This window comes from Leptonotus elevatus, chromosome 6, assembly GCF_054856555.1.
Source record: "Leptonotus elevatus isolate MCC_2025b chromosome 6, RoL_Lele_1.0, whole genome shotgun sequence".
NCBI lineage: Eukaryota > Metazoa > Chordata > Actinopteri > Syngnathiformes > Syngnathidae > Leptonotus > Leptonotus elevatus.
Window position 1 is genome coordinate 18,386,837 of NC_141244.1, and position 24,536 is coordinate 18,411,372.

At 37.5% G+C, this 24,536-nt stretch overlaps 3 protein-coding genes, 1 long non-coding RNA gene and 3 other non-coding genes across 8 annotated transcripts in view; 3 read left to right on the forward strand and 4 right to left on the reverse strand.

The window, feature by feature from the left end:
- The first annotated feature begins 115 nt into the window (after positions 1-115).
- lta (lymphotoxin alpha (TNF superfamily, member 1)) lies at positions 116-1,845 on the forward strand. The gene is made up of 3 exons (XM_086079278.1): positions 116-299; positions 733-798; positions 1,490-1,845. Exons 1-3 carry the CDS (start codon positions 116-118, stop codon positions 1,843-1,845), a joined length of 606 nt encoding a protein of 201 aa, XP_085935404.1.
- Positions 1,846-4,135: 2,290 nt separating this feature from the next.
- LOC147172433 (uncharacterized) lies at positions 4,136-15,450 on the reverse strand. The gene is made up of 3 exons (XR_015095344.1): positions 15,266-15,450; positions 14,858-15,029; positions 4,136-4,280 (listed from the first exon to the last, which is right to left on the reverse strand). It is a non-coding gene; the product is annotated as an uncharacterized LOC147172433 (long non-coding RNA).
- On the forward strand, positions 11,473-13,507 carry tnfb (tumor necrosis factor b (TNF superfamily, member 2)). Its single transcript, XM_086078041.1, has 3 exons — positions 11,473-11,705; positions 11,793-11,904; positions 12,600-13,507. The coding sequence occupies exons 1-3, from the start codon at positions 11,508-11,510 to the stop codon at positions 13,082-13,084; spliced, it is 795 nt and encodes a 264-aa protein (XP_085934167.1). The 5' UTR covers positions 11,473-11,507; the 3' UTR covers positions 13,085-13,507.
- trnaq-uug (transfer RNA glutamine (anticodon UUG)) lies at positions 12,156-12,227 on the reverse strand. The gene has a single exon. It is a non-coding gene; the product is annotated as a tRNA-Gln (tRNA).
- Positions 15,451-16,053: 603 nt separating the features above from the next.
- gabbr1a (gamma-aminobutyric acid (GABA) B receptor, 1a) overlaps positions 16,054-24,536 on the reverse strand; it is a 50,476-nt gene continuing 41,993 nt past the window's right edge. The window contains exons 19-24 of one of the 2 annotated variants that reach the window (XM_086078027.1): positions 23,647-23,751; positions 23,441-23,534; positions 20,644-20,771; positions 20,429-20,557; positions 19,155-19,298; positions 16,054-19,077 (exon numbers count right to left, since the gene is read on the reverse strand). In XM_086078027.1, coding sequence (XP_085934153.1) covers positions 18,799-19,077; positions 19,155-19,298; positions 20,429-20,557; positions 20,644-20,771; positions 23,441-23,534; positions 23,647-23,751 — 879 coding nt within the window. In that variant the 3' untranslated portion in view covers positions 16,054-18,798. Of the gene's footprint in view, positions 19,078-19,154; positions 19,299-20,428; positions 20,558-20,643; positions 20,772-23,440; positions 23,535-23,646; positions 23,758-24,536 lie in introns of both variants that reach the window. The other variant, XM_086078026.1, reaches the window with a different exon arrangement.
- On the reverse strand, positions 22,348-22,419 carry trnaq-uug (transfer RNA glutamine (anticodon UUG)). Its single transcript has one exon. It is a non-coding gene; the product is annotated as a tRNA-Gln (tRNA).
- On the forward strand, positions 22,959-23,031 carry trnaq-uug (transfer RNA glutamine (anticodon UUG)). The gene has a single exon. It is a non-coding gene; the product is annotated as a tRNA-Gln (tRNA).

A 24,536-nucleotide genomic window follows, 5' to 3' on the forward strand; every position in this document is an offset into this window, starting at 1 on the left:
TATATATATATACACACACACACACACATATTCCCTGCACATGTATCAATCATCTTTACATAAGCAATTGAGAATGAAGCAAGACTGAATCGTATTTGTGTGGTCATGTGACAGAATGGATTCTCGGCCAAGCTTAATGAAGAAGGTTGTGCTGCAGGTGTGGCTCACTCTCCTCACCGTGGCCATACTGGTCATGGGCGTGCTCCTCGCCTACATCTATGCTAAAGCCAACCAGGCGGCTTTGGCAGAACCACATGGAGCCCCAACGCTGAGCGGCCAACATCATTTCAACCCCACACGTACGTCCACCTCACCTTCACTTATGCACAGTGGTGTGAAGTAACCAAGTACAGATACTTGATTACTCTACTTAAGGTATCTTTACTTTACTTGAGTATTTATTTTCCTGATGTGGACGATGAATTGATGTAAAGAGAAATAGAGAGGGAAAGTCGACCGTTGTTTTGGTTCTATCAAGTTATCAAAATGGGTATCATCTACAGTATAATTGACGGGCAAATTGAATTTTTACTGTTCTATGCCTTTTATAGTCTGTACTTTTTATTTTTACTAAAGTTACAGGAGTTAAACCGGCACTTCTGCGTTTACCTTTTTTTTTCTAAATACAAGTATCTGTACTTCTATTTAAGTAGAGTGTGAGTATTTTGCCACCTGCAAGTCTTTTCATCTACTGTCATAAATCACTGAATTGGTTATGTTTCTTTTTAACAGGAGCTCCATTGATGTCTGTTGGATTTTCTGCAGGATTCTCTCATTCATACATACAAATCATGAAACGTAAGCAGAACTTTCTTTTGTGGCTTTACCTTCTTCCTTTATAATTGTGCCTGTGTCAAGTTATCATGTAGTACCTGCAAGGTGTCACATATTGAGGGGATTCACAAGAGAGCTCTGAGGAATGCCAACAAACAAACAAACAAATATCCTTTTGTAAAAAAAAGTATAATTTTTAAAAAATAATTTTAATTTTAGAAATATATCAATGACTATTTTAAATACTGTATTCATTGTAAAAAAAATCATAATCTTTCAAAATATTGAATGGATACTGTGCATTGATAGTAGAATATACATTAACTCACTGTAAAAATACATGTATTGCAAAAAAAATATTTATTGCACAATGTATTAATTGCGAAACATTCCTGTCATTTATAATGAATATTTACCACGTTAGTAATCAATTGTAAAACAACACCCCACTATTTAGGGGGGATAGGGAGTCGGTGTATATTGATGCCTATATAAATAAAGATGACTTGACTTGACTATTATAAATGCATAGAAAAATTAGTAAATTAAAAAAAAAAATCTTGAAAGAATGTTGATAAGCCGCCAAGAAGTAGTTTCTTCAGAAAACAGAGGATGCCCCCACAAAAACAAAACAAAAATGAAATACCGGGGAAAGGAAATTCCAAAACGTACAATTTGTGACATCTGTAGATCTCAAAATGTCCTCTTCCCACAGGTTCCAAAACAGAACCTTGGGAGTCCTGCCAACCCACGTGTGACCAATGCACCCTCGCACTGCGTGACGACTCCATCCAGTTTGGCAAGGCTGGCGTCTACTTCCTGTTTGCCCAGGTCACCTTCAGAGAACAATCCAGAAGCAATAGCAGAGGCAAAAGCGTCATCGTGACCAGAAATGCCACATCTGGCAAAAGCATCAGGAAGCTGGCCGAGGGCTCCTACCCGGCCTCGACACACGGGTCCGTGTGGGTGGCCAAGATGGTGCGCCTCCAGGAGGGGGACAGCGTCCGTGTCAATATCAGCGGAGACTTCCTGACTGATGACACATTTTGGGGCGCTTTTCAGATCCATTAGCAGAGGTGGGAGGACTCGACAATTTTAGGACTTCATTGTCTAAAACTTAATTTTGACTTGACAAATCCTTGATGTTCAAATTTGAAAATCTGCATGTTCAAAGACAAAGCGGTACCTTGAAAAACAGCTGGCAATATAGGAAACTGCTTTCAAAATGGCTGACAGTGAATAAGTTAAATTATTTTCTTCTGGGGGGGGGGGCATTATTATTATTATTATTGTTATAATAAATATTGTTTTGGCATCATCTTGGGGCCAAGCAACTATGTTGAAGTGAGAGGAGGAGCTTCAGTTAGTCAGGCCAAAATAAATTGTGCTTTATGGCCATCTTGTGGCATCCATAAGCAATTACAGTCAGGTATAAACATTTTTGGGAAGCCATTGAGTATTTGCAAAAGTTTTTACTATTAGCGGCAGGGGATACAAACATAATAACGCAGAAGACTCTTTGAACTGTCCTTGTTGTTTTTTTAACCATTCACTAGCTTGACCAGAATTGCAGTATTTTCACTGGCCACCAGGTAGAGCTGTTTCCTCCCCACGTTTCACAAACACACGCTCACGTTGTGTGACGTCTTGGTGACGACACAAACCACCAAATAGGAAAGGACAATATTCAGTGTCAGTTACGAAGCAGCTCACCAAAAGTGACATCATTATACACACACACACGCACATTAGGGTTTACAATAGCATACTTTAGTCAATACGCACCTGGGTTAAGTGCTACAAATTATTCTATTATTAGACTTAATGAAAGTTCTAGACAAGGTTGTTGTTGTGCCCTAAAGAATTTATATTCTATTAATACTCAGGTCAAATGTGAATTGGGTATGAATGTTACTTGATCTTTGTCATGCAATCTGAAGATTATGTATCAGTTTATTCAATGTGAAACATTTAATATATTCTCATGTTAAAAAACTTAAGATATTGATTTTAATCAGTTTTATAGGTCACGCTGCATGTCATTTATAGATTTATTTAAACGTTTATTAATTATTAAATTTAAATTTACATACGTACCGTACAACACATAAGACTTCTTTTTTTTTTATAATCTTCATTGGACGCTAAAAATTCATGAAAATTATTTTATTTGTAAAATATGATGAAATAAATATTATTTATTTATATATATAATTGATAATATATATTTTAGGTCAAACTGCAAAGCTTGATTCATTTATCCTCCCACACACACACACACCCGCATGTAGTAGGAAAAAGCAGTCTCTTTTTATTTTTTCCTTCTTGGACTTGCTTTAACACATTTTCCCACCACGCATTGACTTGCTGCATCAACTTGCAAATAAAGAGAATCAAATTACATAATTTTTCTCAAGGCTGACACGTCACGGAAAAAGGCTCTTCCATTGGCCCAGCCCTGTGTGATGTCATCATCAGAACTGGTCCTTCCAGAACTTTTTCTACACATTAAATGACAAGTAGCTGGCCACTCAGCTTTGCAATTAAGCACATCAACTCAACTCAAGTTATCATTCAAGAAAAACATGATTATATATACAATGCAGTACAGTTTACTCCACGCACAGTATAATATTCAATCAACAATATATTTCTACTTAATATAATATCTCTACAACACTTTTTTTTTTTTTACAATATTTGTTTTTGCAAATAACACAATTTAACAATTATTTTGTTTGACAATTAAATAACATGTTTTTAAATTCAATCATTTAACAATATTTTTCAATTCATAACTTTTTTAGATAAATATTTAATTTCTTGTCATTAAAATATATTTTTGCAGGTAGTATATAGATTTTACAATTAACATATTTTATACTTCATTCATATATTATAATCTGAGTGTTTTAAATTAATGAATATATTTTTTACAATAAGTATACATTTTTCTACAATTAATATTTTTATAGTAATATATATTTACAATATTATGCCTTTATATATATTTTGTCTCAAGTAATACAGTTTTCTAATTAATTAATTTGTTGTACAATATATCTACAGCTTAGAAAATTAACTAATATCTATTATTTACAGTTAGTGACAACCCAAAGTATTGTAGTACGTTTTTGCCCCGCTATACCGCAAATTTTTAGGTGATCAATTTGTGCTTGAATAGGTTTGTTCTAATAAATTGAAGTGTCCTACAAGTATAGCAGGATAGCAGTACAACATATCAATAAACGGTGGTTCACTGAATGCATATTTTGCTTTACTGTGATGTCAATATGTTGATTCCAAAGTTGCTGGTACTGACACATTTTCCCAGCTCCCCGCAAATGATTGACGACAAGCCGCTAAACTTTCCCCGTGTTCTTGTCATAACAAAGCATTGGCATCATCACCTTCCTTCGCTGGCCGTCTCAACTTCCTGGTTTACTTCCAACCGGCTGAAAAGTAGGCGTGCTGACGTCGTCACACGTTTACACAAGACACCAGCCCTTTGAAATCGACCACGGAAGCAATACATCATCGATTATGGATATATTTCACAAATAAATTTCACATTTTGATGCAATTCCACTCGTCTATTAAGACAATGTTGAAAGAAAAATATTATGAAACACTGTAAATTTTTATTTAACCGCACAAATTACTTGGTCCATTAGCTTTTACTGCTATGTTGACGATACTCAACTATTCATACCTCTAGACTTAACTAACCCACGCATTTGATGTAATACAGAGGCGTGTCTTGTTGAGATTAAAAAATGGATGCCCTGTTACTTCTGGCTTCTTAAGCCTGAGAGAACTTGAAATGTTGGTAATTGGTCCTGACTCAAAGAAGAGTTCCCCATATTTCCGGCTGTTTTTGAGCATTTTCACTGATCCTTCAAGACCCATGGATCATTGTGTTTTGTGAAAACAAAAGCATCAAACCTGTCCAAAGAACGAGTAGATGCCCTTTTTTCATCAGTAAAATGTTTCAGCAGTAGAACATGGGCTGGTTAAAATTTAAATGTAATGTCTAGTATCTTATGCCCACACACACATAACTATATGTTTAAGCCACAAAAACATGTCCGCGGAATGCTCCCTGTGGCTGGAATCGTAATGGGTCTTTTCCATGCCACAACGAGGCACTCCAAAACAGTCACGCCAACATGAAGTCTGTCTCCACAACTCTGGCTGTCACATAGAAAAAAAATCTCTAAAATGCGCACATGAAAGCAGTCATGCCAGCGGGCTATCTAAATTTTCAAGGTGTAGGGATATCTAGCTAGCTAACTATATGTTGTAACTGCAACGTCACTGAAGTTCTTATCAACTTTTACACCCGAAAATTCAGGAAAACTCAAATGGTGAAAAAACAGTTGTATAAGCTCCACAATTGAGTACTTTGTAGTTGTCAGTCTTTGCATGTGTATTTAACAATTATCTTCAAAAATGTGCTGTATAATGTTTGGAAACACTATTTTATCATTCATAATTCATAAATTCACTGCGGATTCCAGGAAACTGTCAAAAGTGTATCACGCGTGTACAAACAATAAATGACTAAATTAACTCGACCACAAATTAACCACAAAGGTAACCATACTTGGGTCCATTTCAAGTAAGTTATATAAACTATTATTATCATTCTTGTTATTATATTATTATTATTACGAATGCCAACTATTTGACCTGTTTTTCACAAGTCTAAATGAATAACAATAGGTAGGCTGTCAGGTTCATACCTCCATGGATTCCTGGCAGTCACGAGTGTATTGCTTTCTATTTTCAGCCACATTATGGAACTGATCACTCAAAAAGAAAAAAAAATAGGAGCACATGATTCTTCTGTGGTCTGATTTATAAATCTAAATATAATATAATCATTATTTATTTACTATCATTGTCAATAAATCATACATACAGTATGCATACATATAGTATTCCCCAAATGTGTACAAATGTGACTAAATAAGGGTTAGGGAACAAGTGTAAGGCAGCTAACCATGCGACATCTGACAATTAGCACAAGAAGCTAACATAGCAATATATTCACTAACTAACTAACTAACTAACTAACTAACTAACGTATCCCAAATCTTAAGCGCCTAACTCATAACACTAACTAACCCTAAGCAGAGAGGGCCAAAACTCAAAGCACCAATTAGGTTAAACAGGATAAAAAATGTTTTTAACAGATTAAAACAAACATTTTTGAACATAAATACCAATCAAAACAGACAGGATGCAATAGTATTATTTCACAATAAATTGGGGTCACCTGGATGCTGCTAAACTCTAATGACCTAATTTTTTACTTGACCTAACTCCTAAATCTAACCATTACTGAAAGTAACCAGAACTACAGATTACGAGTTCATGTGAAAAGTCATACTTGACCCAAAAAGTGGTTGGTTTCTTCCAGTAACACACTTCAGCTACAGCTGCAGCTACAATTCATAACAACTAAGAATGGGAATCAAAAACTGGTTCTTCTTGAGAACCGGTTCCCAGTCATTTGATTCCTGGGAATCTTTATTTATTTTTTTTGCTTCCCTGTTTATTCCGCTTATCGATTACTCTTCCGATGCAAATGACTGATGATATCACATGCAAGATGTGTTTTTTCGTTATGTATTTTCCAACTTGGCCGTGTGATGTATGTCTGTATTGTTTAATGTAAATTGGTGCTTTGATGCGTGGGGTATTATGCTTATGCAGTTATTACGCTTATGCAGGTCAGGGGGTCATTGTGTTAGGATGTATTATGCTTATGCAGTTACGATGCAACTTTTGATATCATACTTATGCAGTTATCATGCTTATGTAGGTCGGAGGGTCATTATGTTAAGGTAGCGTTTTTGAAAATAGTTACTATGTCCCTTATGATGATCATGTTTGATGATGATTAGCCACTCTTAGTTTGTCTGGTCTCATGTAAATGTCCCTTATGATGTCTAATGTTGTCAGTTTCTATGCTATTAGTCACTATTAGTTTTTTTTAGTCATTCTCATTTTATCAGAGGCCTTTATTCCATCATATAGAATTGTCCATTGCCCTAATAAGGGTTACTGAATAACACTTTTGCAAGTACATCGAGGTTCCTGAGCCGAGGTTTCGCTCAGCACGTTGAGGTTTCTTCCATGCAAGCCTGGCTTGCTGAGTTTGCTTTTATGAATTCAGCCCTGCTCTCTGTTGTTACTTTGTATTTTTGTATATAAAGACTCTCTTTTTCCCATTTCCTGTGTGCTGTCTGCGTTTGTGTCGTAATACCTCACCTCACGTTACAAATAAATTCTTAGTGAGCATCTGTCAGACGCAGATGTGTGCCTTATGGTTCTGATCATAAAATGGCCACAAGAGATGTTGAAAAAAAGGTCGGTTACCGACTCGATACCGATACCTGGTATTGGTGCTTGCCCAACTAAATTAACTCGACCACAAATTAACCACAAGGGTAACCATACTTGGGTCCAGATCAAGTAAGTTATATAAACTATTATTATCATTCTTGTTATTATATTATTATTATTACGAATGCCAACAATTTGACCTGTTTTTCACAAGTCTAAATGAATAACAATAGGTAGGCTGTCAGGTTCACACCTTGTCGTCTTTGTCATGGCCTCCAGGCTGCACACGAGTTCTCCGCAATACAAGCCAATTAAATGTTTTTCAATATGAATTTTTTGTTTTATAATATACATGCTAGTGCTGTCAAGAGATGATTTTTTTTGGGACTAATTAATCGTACTATTTTCCGTAATTAATCATGATTAATCACATTTTTCTACTTCTGCTTCTACTTTTTTCTTCAAAACTTGTAACAGATATTTACTTGAGTAAAATCTTGGCATTAGTGTAAAAAGTATTTTTAGCATCAAAGACTGATCTAATAGCTTTCTTTGATCCTTGAAAATAATACCTCTGTGAAATACACCTGTTAAATAAAACGATCGAAACTGACTTTACAGGCCATCTTTTTTTTATATATAGAAACAATTCTCAGAATGTACAACTAATAAGGTATTTCACTTTTTAAAGTGCACAAATTACTTGAGATTTTCCCAACAAGCGTCTAGTAAAACTGAAAGTATAATCTGTGTTTGTCCGTCTTGGCGTGGCTGCAGGTTATAGGCCATAACAGGAAGTAAATAAGACTGAGTTAACTGAGCTAATGTTTTTAGCACTTTAAAGAATTAAAATTAATCTTCAGAGATAACGCTTTAATTTTGACACCCCTAATATATGTAGAAAATATCAGAGAAAAGTGACATTAATTTCATATAATTTTAAGATATATATCAGTATCTGGATACAAAATTAGCTAAATTGAAATTGAAATCTAAAATTGTGTTTGTATCACACAAGGATCTTACCATGTAATAATGCAAAACAATAACGATATCATTGATATATGTATACCATTTGTATCCATTAATTCCCTCATTCAATGAGACTTGATAGGAAAATTAATAAGGAATGAGATCGATAAGCACTGCAGTATCAATAATGGAATGGTAATCACTAAATTATTATCAATTCACATCCCCACACGCAATGCATGCATTCTTGCACTTGCGTCACACTCTTTGCAGTAAATGCATTTTCAGGCTAAAAATCTTTGGAATTTCAGCAAAAGGGGAGTCAGGGGGGGTGAGGGTTGGATGAATACGTGCGCATGTATGACAAGGATCAATTGGAAAGAATCCGGTCAAGGCTGTTTGAAAAAAAAAAAGAAAAGAAAAGGTCATCACAAGAATCCACCTGGATGCTGTTAATGTGCATCAGAAACCAGCTTTCTCTCCCTGGGGGAGTTTGTTGTTACACAAGCCCCACAGGCAGCAGGGAAAGTTATTGAGTAAATATTCCAAGTTGTGCGATCATAAGGTGCACATGCTGGAAGAACCACACAGCACGAATGCAAGTCGGAACGTGAGATGAGAGTAAGCCGCCTGAACTGGTTCGACATTGACACAATCGAACGCGTCGGGAAAATTGAGTTGTGTAACAGGAAGCGTGGAAACCTGTTTCACTAAGACTCAATTCATTGTTGCCAAACTTTCCACTCCTGCAAGGAAAATTGGGGTGTCAATTGGAGTCCATCTGTCGTCCCCGGTTTTGCTGCTGGCAAGTGTCAAGTGAACTGAAACTCAACATAGGTATTTTTAGCCTCTTTATAACTCAAGGCCAAATAAATCATCATCACACGCGGTAGATTCAAAATCACAATATAAACACCATATAGTCATTCTTAAGCTAGTCACACTGCAAGCCAATTCAGATTTTTTTTTTCTTCCCATATGTGACATGTATGCAATTTTTTCACGCATTGTAAACAGCACAAATGTGTGTTTTTTAAAACATTGCATTGGTTATAATTGTCCGGATAAACATTAGACAAATACAACTGAGCTCAACTTTAAATATATGCCTAAGAACATCTGACGCTTAAACGTGTTGCTCATAAATACAAATGGAACATAATATAGTTTAACATAACATAATTTGGAAACAATAACAAAGTTAAAACAACTTTAAAAAAATACACTAAGACCAGGGTAAAAAAATTTAAATGGTCACTAAACTGTCCAGGCAGCAAGTGAATGGACGCCAGGAAAATAATAATGTGCTCCCTTTTACATGTTCCAGTTAAGAGGTGAGTAGCAGCATTTTGCACTGTTGGAGGGAAGGCTGGCTAGCTCCAAAGTGAAGTGTGCACATGCACAAAAAGTAAAATGAAACACAAATATCAAGTCAGAGAGAATAACCCCTGTTGAAGTAGTGCAATATAGAGCAAAGAATCAAAATAAATTCAATAACAATAACAAAGTGCTTTAAGTGATATTTTAGGTTCACAACCATTTAATCAATTGAAGCTATGCAGTGTGAATTTTAGCAGCGTGAGTTTGCCAGCTTGTTCACACAAATGGAAAAAAGAAAAAGAAAATAACTTGCTATTTTTCTTTTTTTCTTTCACCTGCTTCTCAGATTAAGAGATAGGAGGACAATAAGAGTCTAGTCATCACATTGTGGTTTACATGGATGGTGATTGCTTTGTCGCGACGTCTCCTGCAGTTGATTCAAGGAATGACTGTGGTTTGGCTTTGATTCGGTTTTAAAACTTCAAAAAACAACATTGTTGTTTCTTCTTTTTGGCACCAATTTTTCTGGTGTTCAGATTGCTATAAACAATAGAAGTGCTCAGGGAAATAAGCATCGACGTTACAGTAATTCTAGAGATGTCCAGTTCTACTTTTTTACCAGTACCAGTACGAGTCTGCACTCTTTAAGTACTCACCCATGCAAGGTACTGATACCTCTAGTAATTTTGATATATACAATTTAATTTAACACAAGGACAAAAAATGTAAACAAAGACCTTACTTTCAGATGCAAATGACGATTCAGTGGTGTGTCAAACTGCTGCAGTGTAGCGCAACTAGTATGAAAAAAAAACTGGAAAATGCGGAATTTGATGATTCAGCATAAAACGCAAAACTTTAATAAGTCAACTTCATCATACAATGAGGTTTGAAGGAGTGAAAATATATAAATAGTTCCTTTTGTAAACCTTCCTCAAATTGAACCAGGAAAAAACACAAAAACAACAGGAAAAGCAATAGTCGAAGAAATTTCCAGTCACAATTCATAAGTGCAGTGCTATCTGCCAAGTTAAAAATAAATAAAAATAAAAACTCCGGCATTTACCAGATTTTTCTCAAAACAAAGTTTTTACAGAACATACAATTGGACATTCGTACGAAAACTTTCAAATGTTACTTGTATTTTCCTGGAATTTGTTTATGATGACAGTTGAACTATGGAACACATTTCATATTATTATTAACAGTGGCTAACATTTTTTTGTAATTCATAATTTTATAAATAAGGAATTTTAGTCTTACTTTTGACATTTCATAGTTGGAGGTGTGGCAAAAAAAAATTTTTAGCATCAAAGTCAATGTTGTGCGTTTTATGTTTCTTTTAACAAAAAGTTTTTTTTTCTTCACACTTTTTGGTCAGAAACTAAAAAATCAGGTGAAAGCAACAAATTTTTGACTGCTGATCACTAAAGAACATAAAAAGGTAGCAACAGATGTGTTTTTTTTAAGAAGCGTTTTTGGTCTTTGATTGTTTTTATTGTGTTTTATGTTATTGTTTTTATTGTGAACAATTTTCCCTGTGAAGCACTTTGTGATCTTTTTGTCGGTGAAAGGTGATATATAAATAAAATGTACTTACTAGTTTATCCCGTTTAGTAGGTTTGGTGCTTATATTGTTGTGGCACAATATTCTGTGGGTCTTAAAAAGATGAGACGAATTGCTCTAAAACTGCTGGCAATATGGGAAACTGCTTTGAAAACTGGTAGAAGAGAATGAGTAAAAAAAAAAATGGCCAAAGATTATTTCTATTTGAATTATTTCTTATGTGAATATTGTGCAAATGGCAACTTTTCAGCTCATTCTTGGTGGGCTCATCCAGAAAAAATAACACCAACAACCTCAAAGCCTCAGCTGACTCGCGCGGATGTGCGGTTTGTGTTTTTTTTTCCTTTCTAGTGTGCTCTTGTATGCGGTCCAAGAGGATTCCGCTCGTCTTACGATGGTGACATCACGGGAGTTTCCCCCATTCTGCGCAGGCAATAAAAGAACAGGCCTTGTGGCAGACACTTCACTCTCAGCAGCAGGAACAGGAGTGGTGCTGAAAGGCCAATCAACTCAAAGCATCATGGTGGCTTACACTTCAGCACCGGCCGACGTGGAGGCGGCAATGAACCTCCAGGAGGGGAAGACAGTGGTGGTGATAGAGAAGCGCTCATACACGGCCTGGATGTGGAAGCTGTCTGCAGGCCTCCTGGTGGCCGCCCTGTGTTTGGGTCTGGTTTTTCTCTTCGCCTGGTACTGGCACGGACGACCAGAGAGAACGGTAAGAAGAAACTTCTCAAATACGAAAAGACCACAAAAAAAAATGTTCCAGGTTGGCTTTCTTCTAACGCTTCTTGCTCCCGTCCAGACACCTTCGGTGGGTCCGACGTTGGCACTGGTGGCCGATGAAGAAAAGTCAGATCCTCACAACACACTGAAGACGATCAGCAGCAAAGCCAAGGCGGCCATTCACCTCGAAGGTGAGATGTCGGGAACATTTAAGTTAGAGCGTGCAAGTGCACCTGACGTGTCGTGATAATGTTGTATACATTTTTAGATCTTTCAAAATTAAGGATTCAAATTCCAGAAAGCCAAACATTAGACCATTGAACTTATATAGCTTCATCTAATGTAGATCTTAATCTTCCAAATTATTTAAATGAGCTCCAATATTATTTAAAAAAATGTGTGCCTTCATTTTTTGTTTGTTTTATTCTGCCAACAACAAATAAGGTTCCACCGAGATTTGAACTCGGATCACTGGATTCAAAGTCCAGAGTGCTAACCATTACACCATGGAACCTGTCCACTATTGGCTGCACTGTACTGCACTATATAACTTTATCTAATAGAGATATTGCAATGAGCTCCAAAGTACTTTTACAAAACGTCACTTCCTTTTTGCCAACAACATAACCATAAGACCATGTAATATGTAATCGCTTAACTGAAAGAGAGTGTATCCTATTGCATGTTGTCTTGAAACGTTTTTTTTCTATTATAATTTATTTATATATATATATTTACATAAAAAAACGGACTTTTTTATTTTATGTATGTATGGGTCATTCTTAATTGACTAAATCAACTAAAATGATCATTCAAAAAATTCATGATTCATTCATGAGGTGCCCAGTGATGCTTTAACATATTTTTGTCTTTATGTTCTCGTCAGGTATTCACGAGGAAGGTGACAGCGCAAAGGAACAGCTGCAGTGGCGTAACGGCCAGGGTCAGGCCTTCGCGCAAGGCGGCCTGACCCTGCGGAACAACCAAATCGTGGTGCCGCACACCGGCCTCTACTTCGTCTACAGCCAGGCATCCTTCCGCGTGTCCTGCAGCGACAACAGCGTGGAGGAGGCCCAGGAGCCCGGGGCGGCGTCTTCGGGGAAGCACCTGGCACCCCTCAGCCACCGCGTGTGGCGCTATTCTGACTCTGTTGGTCGCAAGGCCTCGCTGATGAGCGCCGTGCGCTCTGCGTGCCAGCACGGCGGCTCGGCCGAGCACGAGCAGCGCTCCAAGCAGGGCTGGTACAACGCCTTGTACCTGGGGGCCGTCTTCCAGCTCAACAAAGATGATCAGCTGTGGACCGAGACCAACCAGCTGTCTGAGCTGGAGACGGATGGCGGCAAGACCTTTTTCGGCGTCTTTGCCCTCTGATGGGGCTGCGAGACTCGCCGGTCTACGACTGTGTTCGAAATCACTATGTGTCCACTATATCGCAAACTTTGACGTAGTGAGTATTGTATCCCACAATGCTTCTTGGAGAGTAGTGAGCAACCATTTGTCACTATCAAACATATCCCATGATGCATTTCACCAATACAATCTTCGTTGTCTACTATATAAAAATCCGTAAGTAGTGATTAGTTAGCATTTGATGAATCATTTGGGCCCTAGATTCTACATAGTCTGCTACATAAAAATCTCAATATCTTTTTTAGAGGAACTATTTAGATCTACTGTGTAAAAATTCCAAATAGTAACTATGAAGTCAAAAATGAGTGATTCCGAACACAGCCTCCGCCTTTATTCATCGTACAACGGTGACTGAGAACTGAACTGCTTCAATCTCAATGGAGATGACCTCGAGCACACACCATCTGATATGAACTGTAACAGTTTGCTACTTCATTTGCGCTATTTATTTCTATTTATTTTCTATTTAAGCCGCCTGGGAACGTGGTGTTATTTATGCAAAGTCACGTTTGCAAATGTGAATTTCTGTGTCTTGTCTGGTACAAATAAAAACGCACTCACTCACCAGAAGGGAAGTTGTCTAACTGCTTCAGCCGGCCGGGCCCAAACACGCACGCACACACATGAGCTACAAATCACTGCACGGGCAGCAAACAGTCCCTTTGTCTGGTCAAAATTGGGAATTTCCTCTATCTTTCAGAGTGCAGTGTCAGGTGAAGGCCCACTGAAGCCTCAGCCCACAGTGGGGTTTCCCACCCCAATCTGACCAACCCACGCACATACCACACATACCACCACTGTAGTCAGCTGTGCGTATGTGTGGGTGTCATATAGACCAGTGGTTATTTAGTACCACCTATAAAAACACTCAGGGTTGTGAGTTCATCAAAAATGAGGCACACGTGTTTTTCCCAAAAAGTGCATTCAATATTAATGTGAGGTTTCGAAATTAACACTGCACTTATGTTGGAAATTGTGCTAAACTATACTTCAGTAAGGAGTGATGAGTTAATTAACATGTATTGTCCACCCCAATAGCTACATAAAAACTGTTCCTAAATGTTTAGTGTCTCAAAGATTAACCCATGCAAGTGTAAGTCCACACGGACCTTTAGAGAGAATCTGCAAATGGCTCATTAAATCGTTAATGGATGGCCTCGACATTACTTGGACAACTGTAGAATTCTATAGCTAAAGCATAAGTCACGGTAACTTCAAACGGGAAGTCAATCTTAAACATTTCTTGACAAAAATATGCTATAGGTGACCTCACTAATCTAAACATGACATTCTGATTAATATTACATTTGTGGAATATGAGTTATGGAGTAAAATTAATTACGTTAGTAAAATAATGATAAGAATGAATTAAGTGTCGTGTGTATTGCTATAGAGCTGATGGTAGCTACTATCTAGCCATTATGTTTTGAAGGTAAAAAAACAAAAACATTTCAAGTATTTATATACCAGTAAAAAAAAATTTTTGACAAACCTGATGATAGGGTTGCCAGTATGCCTACTACAACTATTTATGACATCCTGGTTCTGGTTCTACTGGATTAAAAATATATTTTAGAGGAATATCTGGCAGTGTAACCCCAAACCCAACAAGTTTTCCTGTTTTCAGTCAGCAATAGCCACCCGTAAATATCCTGCCATCTATTGTTTACAAACATTACGAAACTTTCTAAAAAAGTATCACATATCATCAATGTGTGTGATGGCAATACTCACTCATTGTTCTTTCCACAAATTTTTTTTCCCTCCTGCACTGCCATTTGATTTCTTCTTCCTTGTGGCCTCATCCTGGTCGTCATGAAGACAGGTTTATGACGTCATTAATCCTGTAGATATTGCAGTGTCCCATTGAATTTATTTGGCATTCCAAGTAGTGATGACATTGTAGCTGTAAAAAATAAATACATAAATAAAAAATAAAAACTTGTCTGTGTAGGTAAATGTAGCTAGGAGTTGAACAAAAGAACAATGCTTTAATAAAAGACAACTACTGTACTGTAAATGTTAAGTTGTTATTCCGGAACTAACAAGCTAATGTATTTTAGTGACATTTAGAAGACGTTTAAAAAATGCTAACGTCTTTTAGTGTCAATGCTAAAATGTGTAAAATACATTCTTAATTACCTGTGTTAACAACCACAATTTCAGTATCCTCCCTCTCTCTCTTAAAAATAACTAATTAAGCGTTTCGCCATGAGTCTTTTGACTGTCACATGCCACCGTGCGCAGGAACTACCAAGCTAACCGTAATTACCCGAAAATAGCGAGCCAATTTATGGAACATTTACACACTTATGATGTGTTTTACATTCGAGTTTTGTGCCACTGGTGTGCGTAATAAAACTAATACTCGAATTCAAACAAGTTATACAAGTGTTAACGTGTGTAATTTCTCAGTAATTCGTTGCTAACGAGTAGTGGCTATACGAACCGCCAAGAGAAAAAAAACAACTATGCGACGTCACGCTTGCAATGTATTTTAGGACTTGTAGTTTCAACGACTTGTCGACTTCATCGATGATTTTAAAGTGTCTGCAAAGCTACTATAGTGGCACCTAGTGGACACGTCTGGTGATGCAGTCAACATCAGCATGCAAAAAAGTATGAAGAAAAGTTTATGATTTTTTTTTATCATTTAAAGCTTTGATAGATGAATATATTATTACATATATTTACATTATATTAGTATAGTCTATTAGTCAAGTACAAAGTAGTATAAAGTTATGCAATGATGGTCATAACATTTGTAATTTGCTCTTTATTGAAAAAAAAAACGTTAAGAAGTCTGCTCCTTCCAATACACCTATTCCAAATAAAGTAGGAGCCTCAACACGAAGAATACAGACCAGAAATGTATGTGATACCAGAAGATTATTCACGTGATTTCAAAAAGACAAAAGAAAAGGCCACGATGAAAAGAAAAACAATGATTTTTATTGATGGAACTCACATATTTGCATACACATACTTTGCAATATTAACATTTATGGTCTTAGATAATAGAGTGATTACAAATATGACCTCTTTCACCAACATTGGCGAACATGTGCAAGATTTGCCGGAATAGTTCTGTATTCATATGACGTACTGTATATGATACATTGTGATATAACTGCACGCTTAATAAATATATATAAATATGGCCTATTTATTTCATTTGCTTAGCCACTCCTGCACCCTGAGCTAACGCGGATCATAATAATGAACATAAACTCTTTAAAGTGCCCGCTGAAATAATCTACAACACATAGCGCTTTAAAAAAAAAGGGGGAAAAAAGGAAAAAAAGTTTGTGTCTTTGAGTTGTGTCATTTGAGTGCCTCGGTTTACCAAGAATAAAAAGAAACTTTTCATTGAAAAAAAAGAAAGATAAAAGAAAATTGATGAAGTGTTACTGAAATAAGGAAACCTTTAGAAGCAGTGTAGTTATGAGTTTCAATCCAAAAATAAAATATTTGTTTGTGATAATATGTAAGAGTTTTGTTTTGTTTTAAAATTATGTTGAGTTTGGGTGTCCACAGCACATGCAAACCAACATCACATTTCAATTTAACAGATTTGCCTATTATTCAAAAACAAAATAAATTCAAGATAAAAATACATCGGAACTTCTGTGCCATCTGAGCTGTGCTTGTCATGTGACTGTCGCTTTACGGAAAACAAAACAAAAACAAGATTGGCTTAATTGAAGGTTTCAGAAAAAAAAAGCATGTAACGAAAATTATACAGAAGATATTTCAAAATGTCGTTGTTGGAGGTGTGAACAGTGCATGCAGACTAACATCAATATCATTTTGTCATGTGACTGCTTCACTTTACCAAAAAGAAAACAAGATCTGTTATGGGGAAAGAAAATGTAAGCAATTACAGGTCAATTTAAAAAAAATGAGTTTGAACAGAAAAATAACAAAGAATTTGAAGCTTGGGGAAAAAAAAGATAAAAAAATATTGAGAGAGGAGCTTCTAAAACGGTATTGTTGCTTTTGTACAAACAGCAGATAAAACGGTCATGTCATGTGACTGCTTTACTTCACCAAAAAGAAAATAACAAGAAAAATGATACAAATGTAAGGTAAAAATCTTAGCTGTGCTTGTCGTGGTCATTTATGTACACAAATAGAAAGTTCTTTGCGCATGCGGGTACATTTCAGCTGAAGTTACAGCGTGACCGTAACAGCTGACAAAAGTGTCTTTGACGTTTATTGGGGGGGGGTAAAAATGTGAACCGCCGTCCTCATCGCTTCTTCAGTGTTTATGGCTAAAAATTTCTTGACACGCACACGTGACAAAAACAGGACGACAGAAACCACAGAGAACAAACGTGTGTACGTGTGTACGGGGAAAGACACAAAAGTTCTGTAATGTCTCCCCAAACGGTTCGGGATGAGGGACTTGTGTGCTGCAAAGTCTGGAGATGTGCTTGCTGTTGCCACGGCAACCAAACGCCAATAACAACAAGTCACAGTGTCAGGTGGCAGAGCCGGCCCAAGCCTCCATTGGGCAACATTTGATTCGGAGACCCCCATATACATGATATCCAGCAAGGTCCGTGTACTCGTACGCTCTTTGTCCTCACTAGTAAGACAATTCAGCACACTATTTACATTTTTTCCTACTAATAGTGCCACTTTTTGGTCACGACTATATGATATTCTTGCACACTAGTAGGACACATTTTGTAAACTATTAGTAGTGACATTTGTGTGCTACTAGTATTAACACTAGAATCTTCTAATGTCACTTTAATTACTAGTGGCATGCAAATGTCAACTAGTGCACACTTTTGCGTCACGAGTAACATGCTAGTAGTAGTACTAATATGCCAAGGTTGTCCTCCATAGATATTAAGATGGAGATTAAAGTTATTGAATAACTAATTAATTTTTTCCTACTACTTTGATATTTTCTGAACACTAGTAGGACAACTTTGGCATACTAGTAGGACTACATGTTACTACTGAGGCAAAAATGTGCACTAGTTGACATCTGGTTTAATAGTGAAGTGCTAGATGTCAACTAGTAGAATATTATGACATCAGTACTACCAGAAGTAGTAGTAAGACAGTTGTTCTTCAAGTGGGTTGAGTTGTCATGGCAACAAAGAGTGCATTAGTACATTGACCCAAAAATGGATATCAAGGAAATTGAATCAATAATCAAACGGCTTCCACTGGGCTTTCTGTTTTCTGTCATTGATGTTGATTATTGATCATTCATAGTGAACAGAGGTACCTGGAACAAGGTGACAAAAAAACGGTTTAAACAATATGCACAAACACACACAAAAATGGTAAAAAAACAAAAACAAAACCACAACACAAACTTGAATAACAAACTGTTAAAACTCTAGAAATGTGCAAAAGCTTCAGTTAAAGAAACAATGACAATAAACCTTCATCCAAACATTTATCCTTTTTTTTTTTTGTAATTATGTCCTTCCTCAACAGTACTCCAAAAAAAGTAAAGAAAGTACAACAACAACAAAAGTCAGTTGACTGTAAATGGCTGTTTGGGTCCCCCTAGTGGTCACATGGTCCATGGCAAGTGCTTACATAGCTCGCTCACGCTTTGGACCGGCTCTGTCAGGTGGTGTCGATCCCCCTAGTGTGCTCCCCCCGTGACGCGTTCAAGGGTCCCACGTTTCCCCCCGCGGTCGGCTCTACTTGTAGAGTAGCGGAATCTGGCTGTTGTGACAGTGGTTGCGGCTCATCTTGCTCTCGGCCGGGTACAAGTTGGACGAGTTGGAGAAGGACGGCGGCAGCGAGTGATTGTCGGCGCTCGGGTAGCCGGGCGGGGGTAGCAGGGACTTGGGGTCCGTCTGGGACGAGGGCGGCAGCAGCGGCGCGTTGTGGTTCTGGCCAGCGGACGGGCGGCGGCGGCTGCGTAGAGCTTGTCTCTCGGCCAGCTGGTTACGCAGCGCCGATACACGCTCCTCTTTCTAAACCGCAAATGGAGATGCAACTTTTTTACACAAGCATACGGGGACAGACGTCCGTGTTGTGTCGTTGCCCGGACCTCCTGTATGATCTTCTGCAGCTCCCTGTTTTCTCTCTCCAACTGCCGCGACTTTTCCTCGTCATTGTTGTTGGTCGACGATCCTGTCTTGAGCGTGTCCTGCTGCTCCGACTGCCACTCGCCGCGCGTGATCAGACGACGCATCTGCAACAAGGTTATTTTTAGTTAACTAAAACTAACGAAAGAACTAAAACTGAAATTCCCAAAACTATTTCGTTAACGAAATAAAAATAAAAACGAAAATGCTTTTTAAAAAACGAAAACTAACTGAAACTACATTTTATGTTTACAAAACTAACTATAATTATAGCAAAAATATCCATCGTTTTAGTCTTTGGTAATCAATTTAATGCATGAGCCTTTGGGGATGATTTTAAAGCTGACTGATTTATTTTGATATTAACAGGAATAAGGACATTTGAAAGTGTGTCACACAAAAAGGACGTCATCTAGCAGCAGCCAATAGAAAAGCACCTTCAGATGACGTTGCGCCCATGGTGTTTTTTAAACATTGAGCACAAGAAATACACATTTTTTTTGTAAAACTAAAACTAATAATGAAACTAACTAAAAGTAATCTGCCATTAATTAAAATGTGAAGTAATTTATTACCCCCCCCAATAAAATGCAAAATATATTAGGAAATAATTATAGTCGCATTTTTATTCCAAATGATTTGATAGTTCTCATTTTATTTTATTTTAATTAGATTGACACAAAATGTTGGTTTAGTGATATGAATTAAAGAAAGTGGAATCATTTCTGAAAGTGTCTGTAAATTAAATAAATTGTGAACTATATATAGGCAAAAAAAATATTAATCATATTTATTATTCATCTCAACAGCTATTTTATTTTTATTTATGTTCAACCTATTTAATTTCATTATTAGTCAAACACAAATTCCCCATAACAATGTGCTAGAATTAATCTAAACTATTCAATAAAAAGTAAAATACTTTCATGTGTAACATCAAAACTAGCGAGGATAAACTGTTCAGAAAGTGAATGCATAGTTGATGAATATTGCATTGTGAAATACAATATTAAATAATTTAATTGAGCCTATTTATTATTTCATGACCAATTTATTTATTCCACGACTTATTGTAATGTGTAAACAAGAATTGTAATATATTATGTATTTAACGTCTTTGTATTTAGTTAATTAGGACACAACAGAATTCTCTTCGGAGCTGCATTCGTCAGACATTCCTCCAGATGGCAGTGTTTCCAATGCAATGCTAATACTAGTGTCGTTGAACTCAAGTCACCTTTGGCACAAAGAGCACCACCAGCGTGATGTAGGCCGAGAAGACGATGGCCAGGGCGGCGAAGGCGAAAGAGGCGTCCTGCTGAGAAGACAGGATCATCGTCACCGGAGCCGTGATCAGACACAGCACCTGCAGGAGGGTATAGAGCAATTCAGTTGGAGCGCAGACCTCCGCCAAGGCCCAATAGTGCAGACAGTAGCGAGTGACTCACTCACCGCTACGTTATAAATGGCCATGCCCACCGCCCGGTGGTCGTTGATCTTCTCCGTGGAGACGGACTTGGTCTCGTAGGCCAGGAAGATGCCGAGGAGCAGCAGCAGACCCTTATAGCCGTAAACCACACCTGCAGGGGGCAGCGTGGGACAATTAAATGTTTTACAAATGCTCTTTTAAATGATATTTTGATTTGAGGTAAATATAGTACTGTGGTGTATAAAAACTAGGGGTGTCATATTTTCTAAATGTACAATAAAATGTAAAGTTTTTCATACTTTTGTTAACATAAAAGTGGGAAAAAATGCTGAACTAATAGACATATATAGCTGCAACTTTTAGTCATTGATACAGTAATTTCATAACAATTCATTAAATTGAGATAAATTAAAAAATATGTACTGTACTGTAAAAAACGATTGATATTGAGTTTTACTGAGGTCATTTTATGCCACTAGATGGCATAGTTGCATTTATAAGACATTGGTGACAGCTCAGTGCATTGTTCTTTTCATATTAAGAGCTATCTAATCTTCAACATCAAGTAACTTGTGAAACTGCACATTTGTAAAATTGTAAAATACAACTTGACCCCAGTCTCACAAATATATGCATTATTATAAAATTTATTACAGCTCAATTTTGACGTGGACGTGTCTTCTACGTTGTGACTGGAATTCCCCCAGTACAGGCTTTCCAAGAAGGGGTGGTCATTAATCACACGTTGAAAAAATAAATAGTGGTGTTTAAAGGAACTTTAATTAACTCAAAATTAACACACTAATGTTGTCACCCCTAATAAAAGCGTAATAGAGCTGTCAAACGATTACATTTTAATCAGATTAATCACATTTTAGAATTTTGATCAATCACGATTAATCGCTTAACGAAAAAGGCTTTTTTTTATCAAAAAAAATTCCCACCAAATTTGCAGAGCACCAGGTAATACTTTTGACATTTAATGTTATGAGGACGTCTTCAACAATTTTTGACCCACTGCACACGCTCACATCCTCTTTTTCTAACCAGTTAATTACTTGCATAATTTAAAATGGGAAAAAATGACCCCAATATTTTGACATGAACAAATATTTGAAATGTGATACGCAAACATTTATTAAATGCTTTACTTTAACGCATGTAATTATGTTTATTGCTCGAACACAACCTGGGCTACCTTAAACGTAGCCATCCGCTGTCACGCTAAAGGATAATCTATGGTCAAAATTAATAGTGCGATTAATCTGTGTTAATTCATGATTAATGCGATCATTTTTTGTGATTAATTAATCAGTCAACGCTTTAACTTTGACAGCACTAATAATAAAACACAAAAGTGAATGTGGAAATAAAATGGGTTCACATAGTATAATTTCTGTACATTAGCCTTGATTACGTTTTATATGCATGGAATGTTAGATCCCCCAGAGAGGGCCCTCACTTCCAGTCTTTGAGAAAATCCAGGTTCCTCAATCCACAAAGATAGCCACAAAGAAGTTGTCGAAAATTGTTGGAGACTTCGAGCATTGACGTTGAAGGTTCCACTGAGATTTGAACTCAGGTCGCTAGATTCAAAGTCTAGTTAGCTAACACCATGGAACCTGCACTTGGCTAGCTTGGTGGTATTAATTGGACTACAATTGGAATCCAGCACTGTATAGGATTATCAGAGTTTGGCAACAATAGTTCCTAGCATATGGTAAAGAAGATTCCACCGAGATTTGAACTCGGATCGCTGGATTCAAAGTCCAGAGTGCTAACAATTACACCATGGAACCTGCCCCTAGGCTAGCTTGGCTTAGAATTATGGACCCACACATTAAAAAACAAATGCTCAGTGGCCTTGTGGTAGAGTGTCCGCCCTGAGACTGGGAGATTGTGGGTTCAATCCCCGGCCGGGTCATACCAAAGACTATAAAAATGGGACCCATTTGCCTCCCTGCTTGACATTCAGCATTAACTCATTTGTTGCCATTGACGGCTATAGACGTCAACAGATCGATTTTTACTGGGCTGGCAGTGAATGAGTTAAGGGTTGGAATTGGGGGGTTAGATCACCAAATGATTCCCGAGCACAATCCCTGCTGCTCACCGCTCCCTCAGAAGATGGGTCAAATGCGGAGAACGAATTTCGCCCCACTTAGTTGGGTGTGACAATCAGTTGTACTTAAAACTTTAAAAAGCTTGCTGTTGCTTACTAGAAAGTAAATCATTGTAATTGTCTAGTTTGCTTGGTATATCATATCCAGTGTTGAAGAATTCATGACAATAAAAGGGAACCCGAGTCCCTTTATCAACATTTGTGTGCGTGCATGTAGGTTCCATGGTGTAATGGTTAGCACCACTGGACTTTGAATCCAGCGATCTGAGTTCGAATCTCAGTGGGACCATCAATATTGCCTGCTCACCTCATTAAAGCAACATGAATTAATAATCCAGTCCTTCGAACATAAAATGTGTTGCGCTTTAACGAGATAAGAAACCATCTGTCTGTGTCCCCCTCGCTCTCTCTCTACAGTATGTATGTGTTTGATTCCTGTTCTTAGCTGTGTCTTATTTGGAATTTGAAAGTGCAAGAAGTCACTCGGCATCTTGCTGACTGACAAGAGAAAAAATGAATAAAAGCAGCGGGAGAGAAAATAAGAAGGCGTCTTGCCGCTGTCCATTGTCTCATCTGGTGCAACGGCGACGTCTGTGAAGCGCTACGAGGCCCTGACCTACTTTGTGACCCACATAGAAGTTCAATGTGAGCGCCATTGTACTGTCATTTGACACAAAAGCAAGACGATGAGAACTCACCGAGCCATGTGTTCATCTTCTCGGAGCTGCAGTGCTCCAGCAGAGGCTGGATCAGGACGTCCAAATCCACTTTGGGGGCCTCCCTGGTGAACTCCTGCTCCGGATGAGATGGTGGAGAGGATCATGGAAGGGGAGAATGACAATGTGAAAGGATGAAGGGATGAGACGACAAGATGAGAGATGACGGCGCCATGAGAGAATTTTACCTCCACGGTGATGTGCAGCGGGTCCACGATCTGCCAGATGACCAGTGACAGGAAGTCTACGGCCAGCAGCACGCCCACCGTGGCGTACAGTTTCCACGGCTCCAGCTGTTGCTAAGTCAAACACACAACACACAAACATGGACGCTTGTTAGCCAAAAGTGAGCAAAATTAACAGAACAAAAGAAAAAAAGTTTGTTTTCCCAATACTTTTGTATAGTGAGTACAATTGTTTATTTTAATACCAAATATGAATTCATACCTATTTTGTAATTTGTTTTTTTCACCATTTCATAAATTCAAAACATTTTTAGTCAAATGAAAAATGGAAACCCACAAATGAGTATCGGTACATATTTTGTGGCCACAATTTAGTTGTTTCCTGTGAATGCATCAAAACTGACTCCACTTGAAGCGTTTCTTCACCAGCAGCTTTCTCCCAGACTGTTAATACTCATCCATATTCATACATATCCATAAATATTGCACTCGCCATCTTGAGATTAAGAAGTGGAGTTAAGTGTATCTTGCGAAGCCTTCAGGATGAATTGTGTCCACAAATACAAATGGGGGAAAAAAAGCCAGTTGAGGCCGATCAAGGCTAAGATAACTCGAGACAAGTGTGCTGCATTCAAGACGGTGTCTGTTTTAGAGACAAACAGGCTGACACGGCTGAAAATTAGGATAAGATTTGCTTGAAACCTTAACCCTGTCTTGAGACCCTAATTTGAAACCTAATCTGAATCCTTAGCCCTGATTAATTGAACCATAACTTCTGTTTAAACCCTAATTTGAAACTTGAACCTTTGTTTGAAACTCTAATAATAAATAAAACCCTATTGTGAATCTCTAATCTCGATATAAAACCAAAACCCTGGCTTGAAAGCGTAACT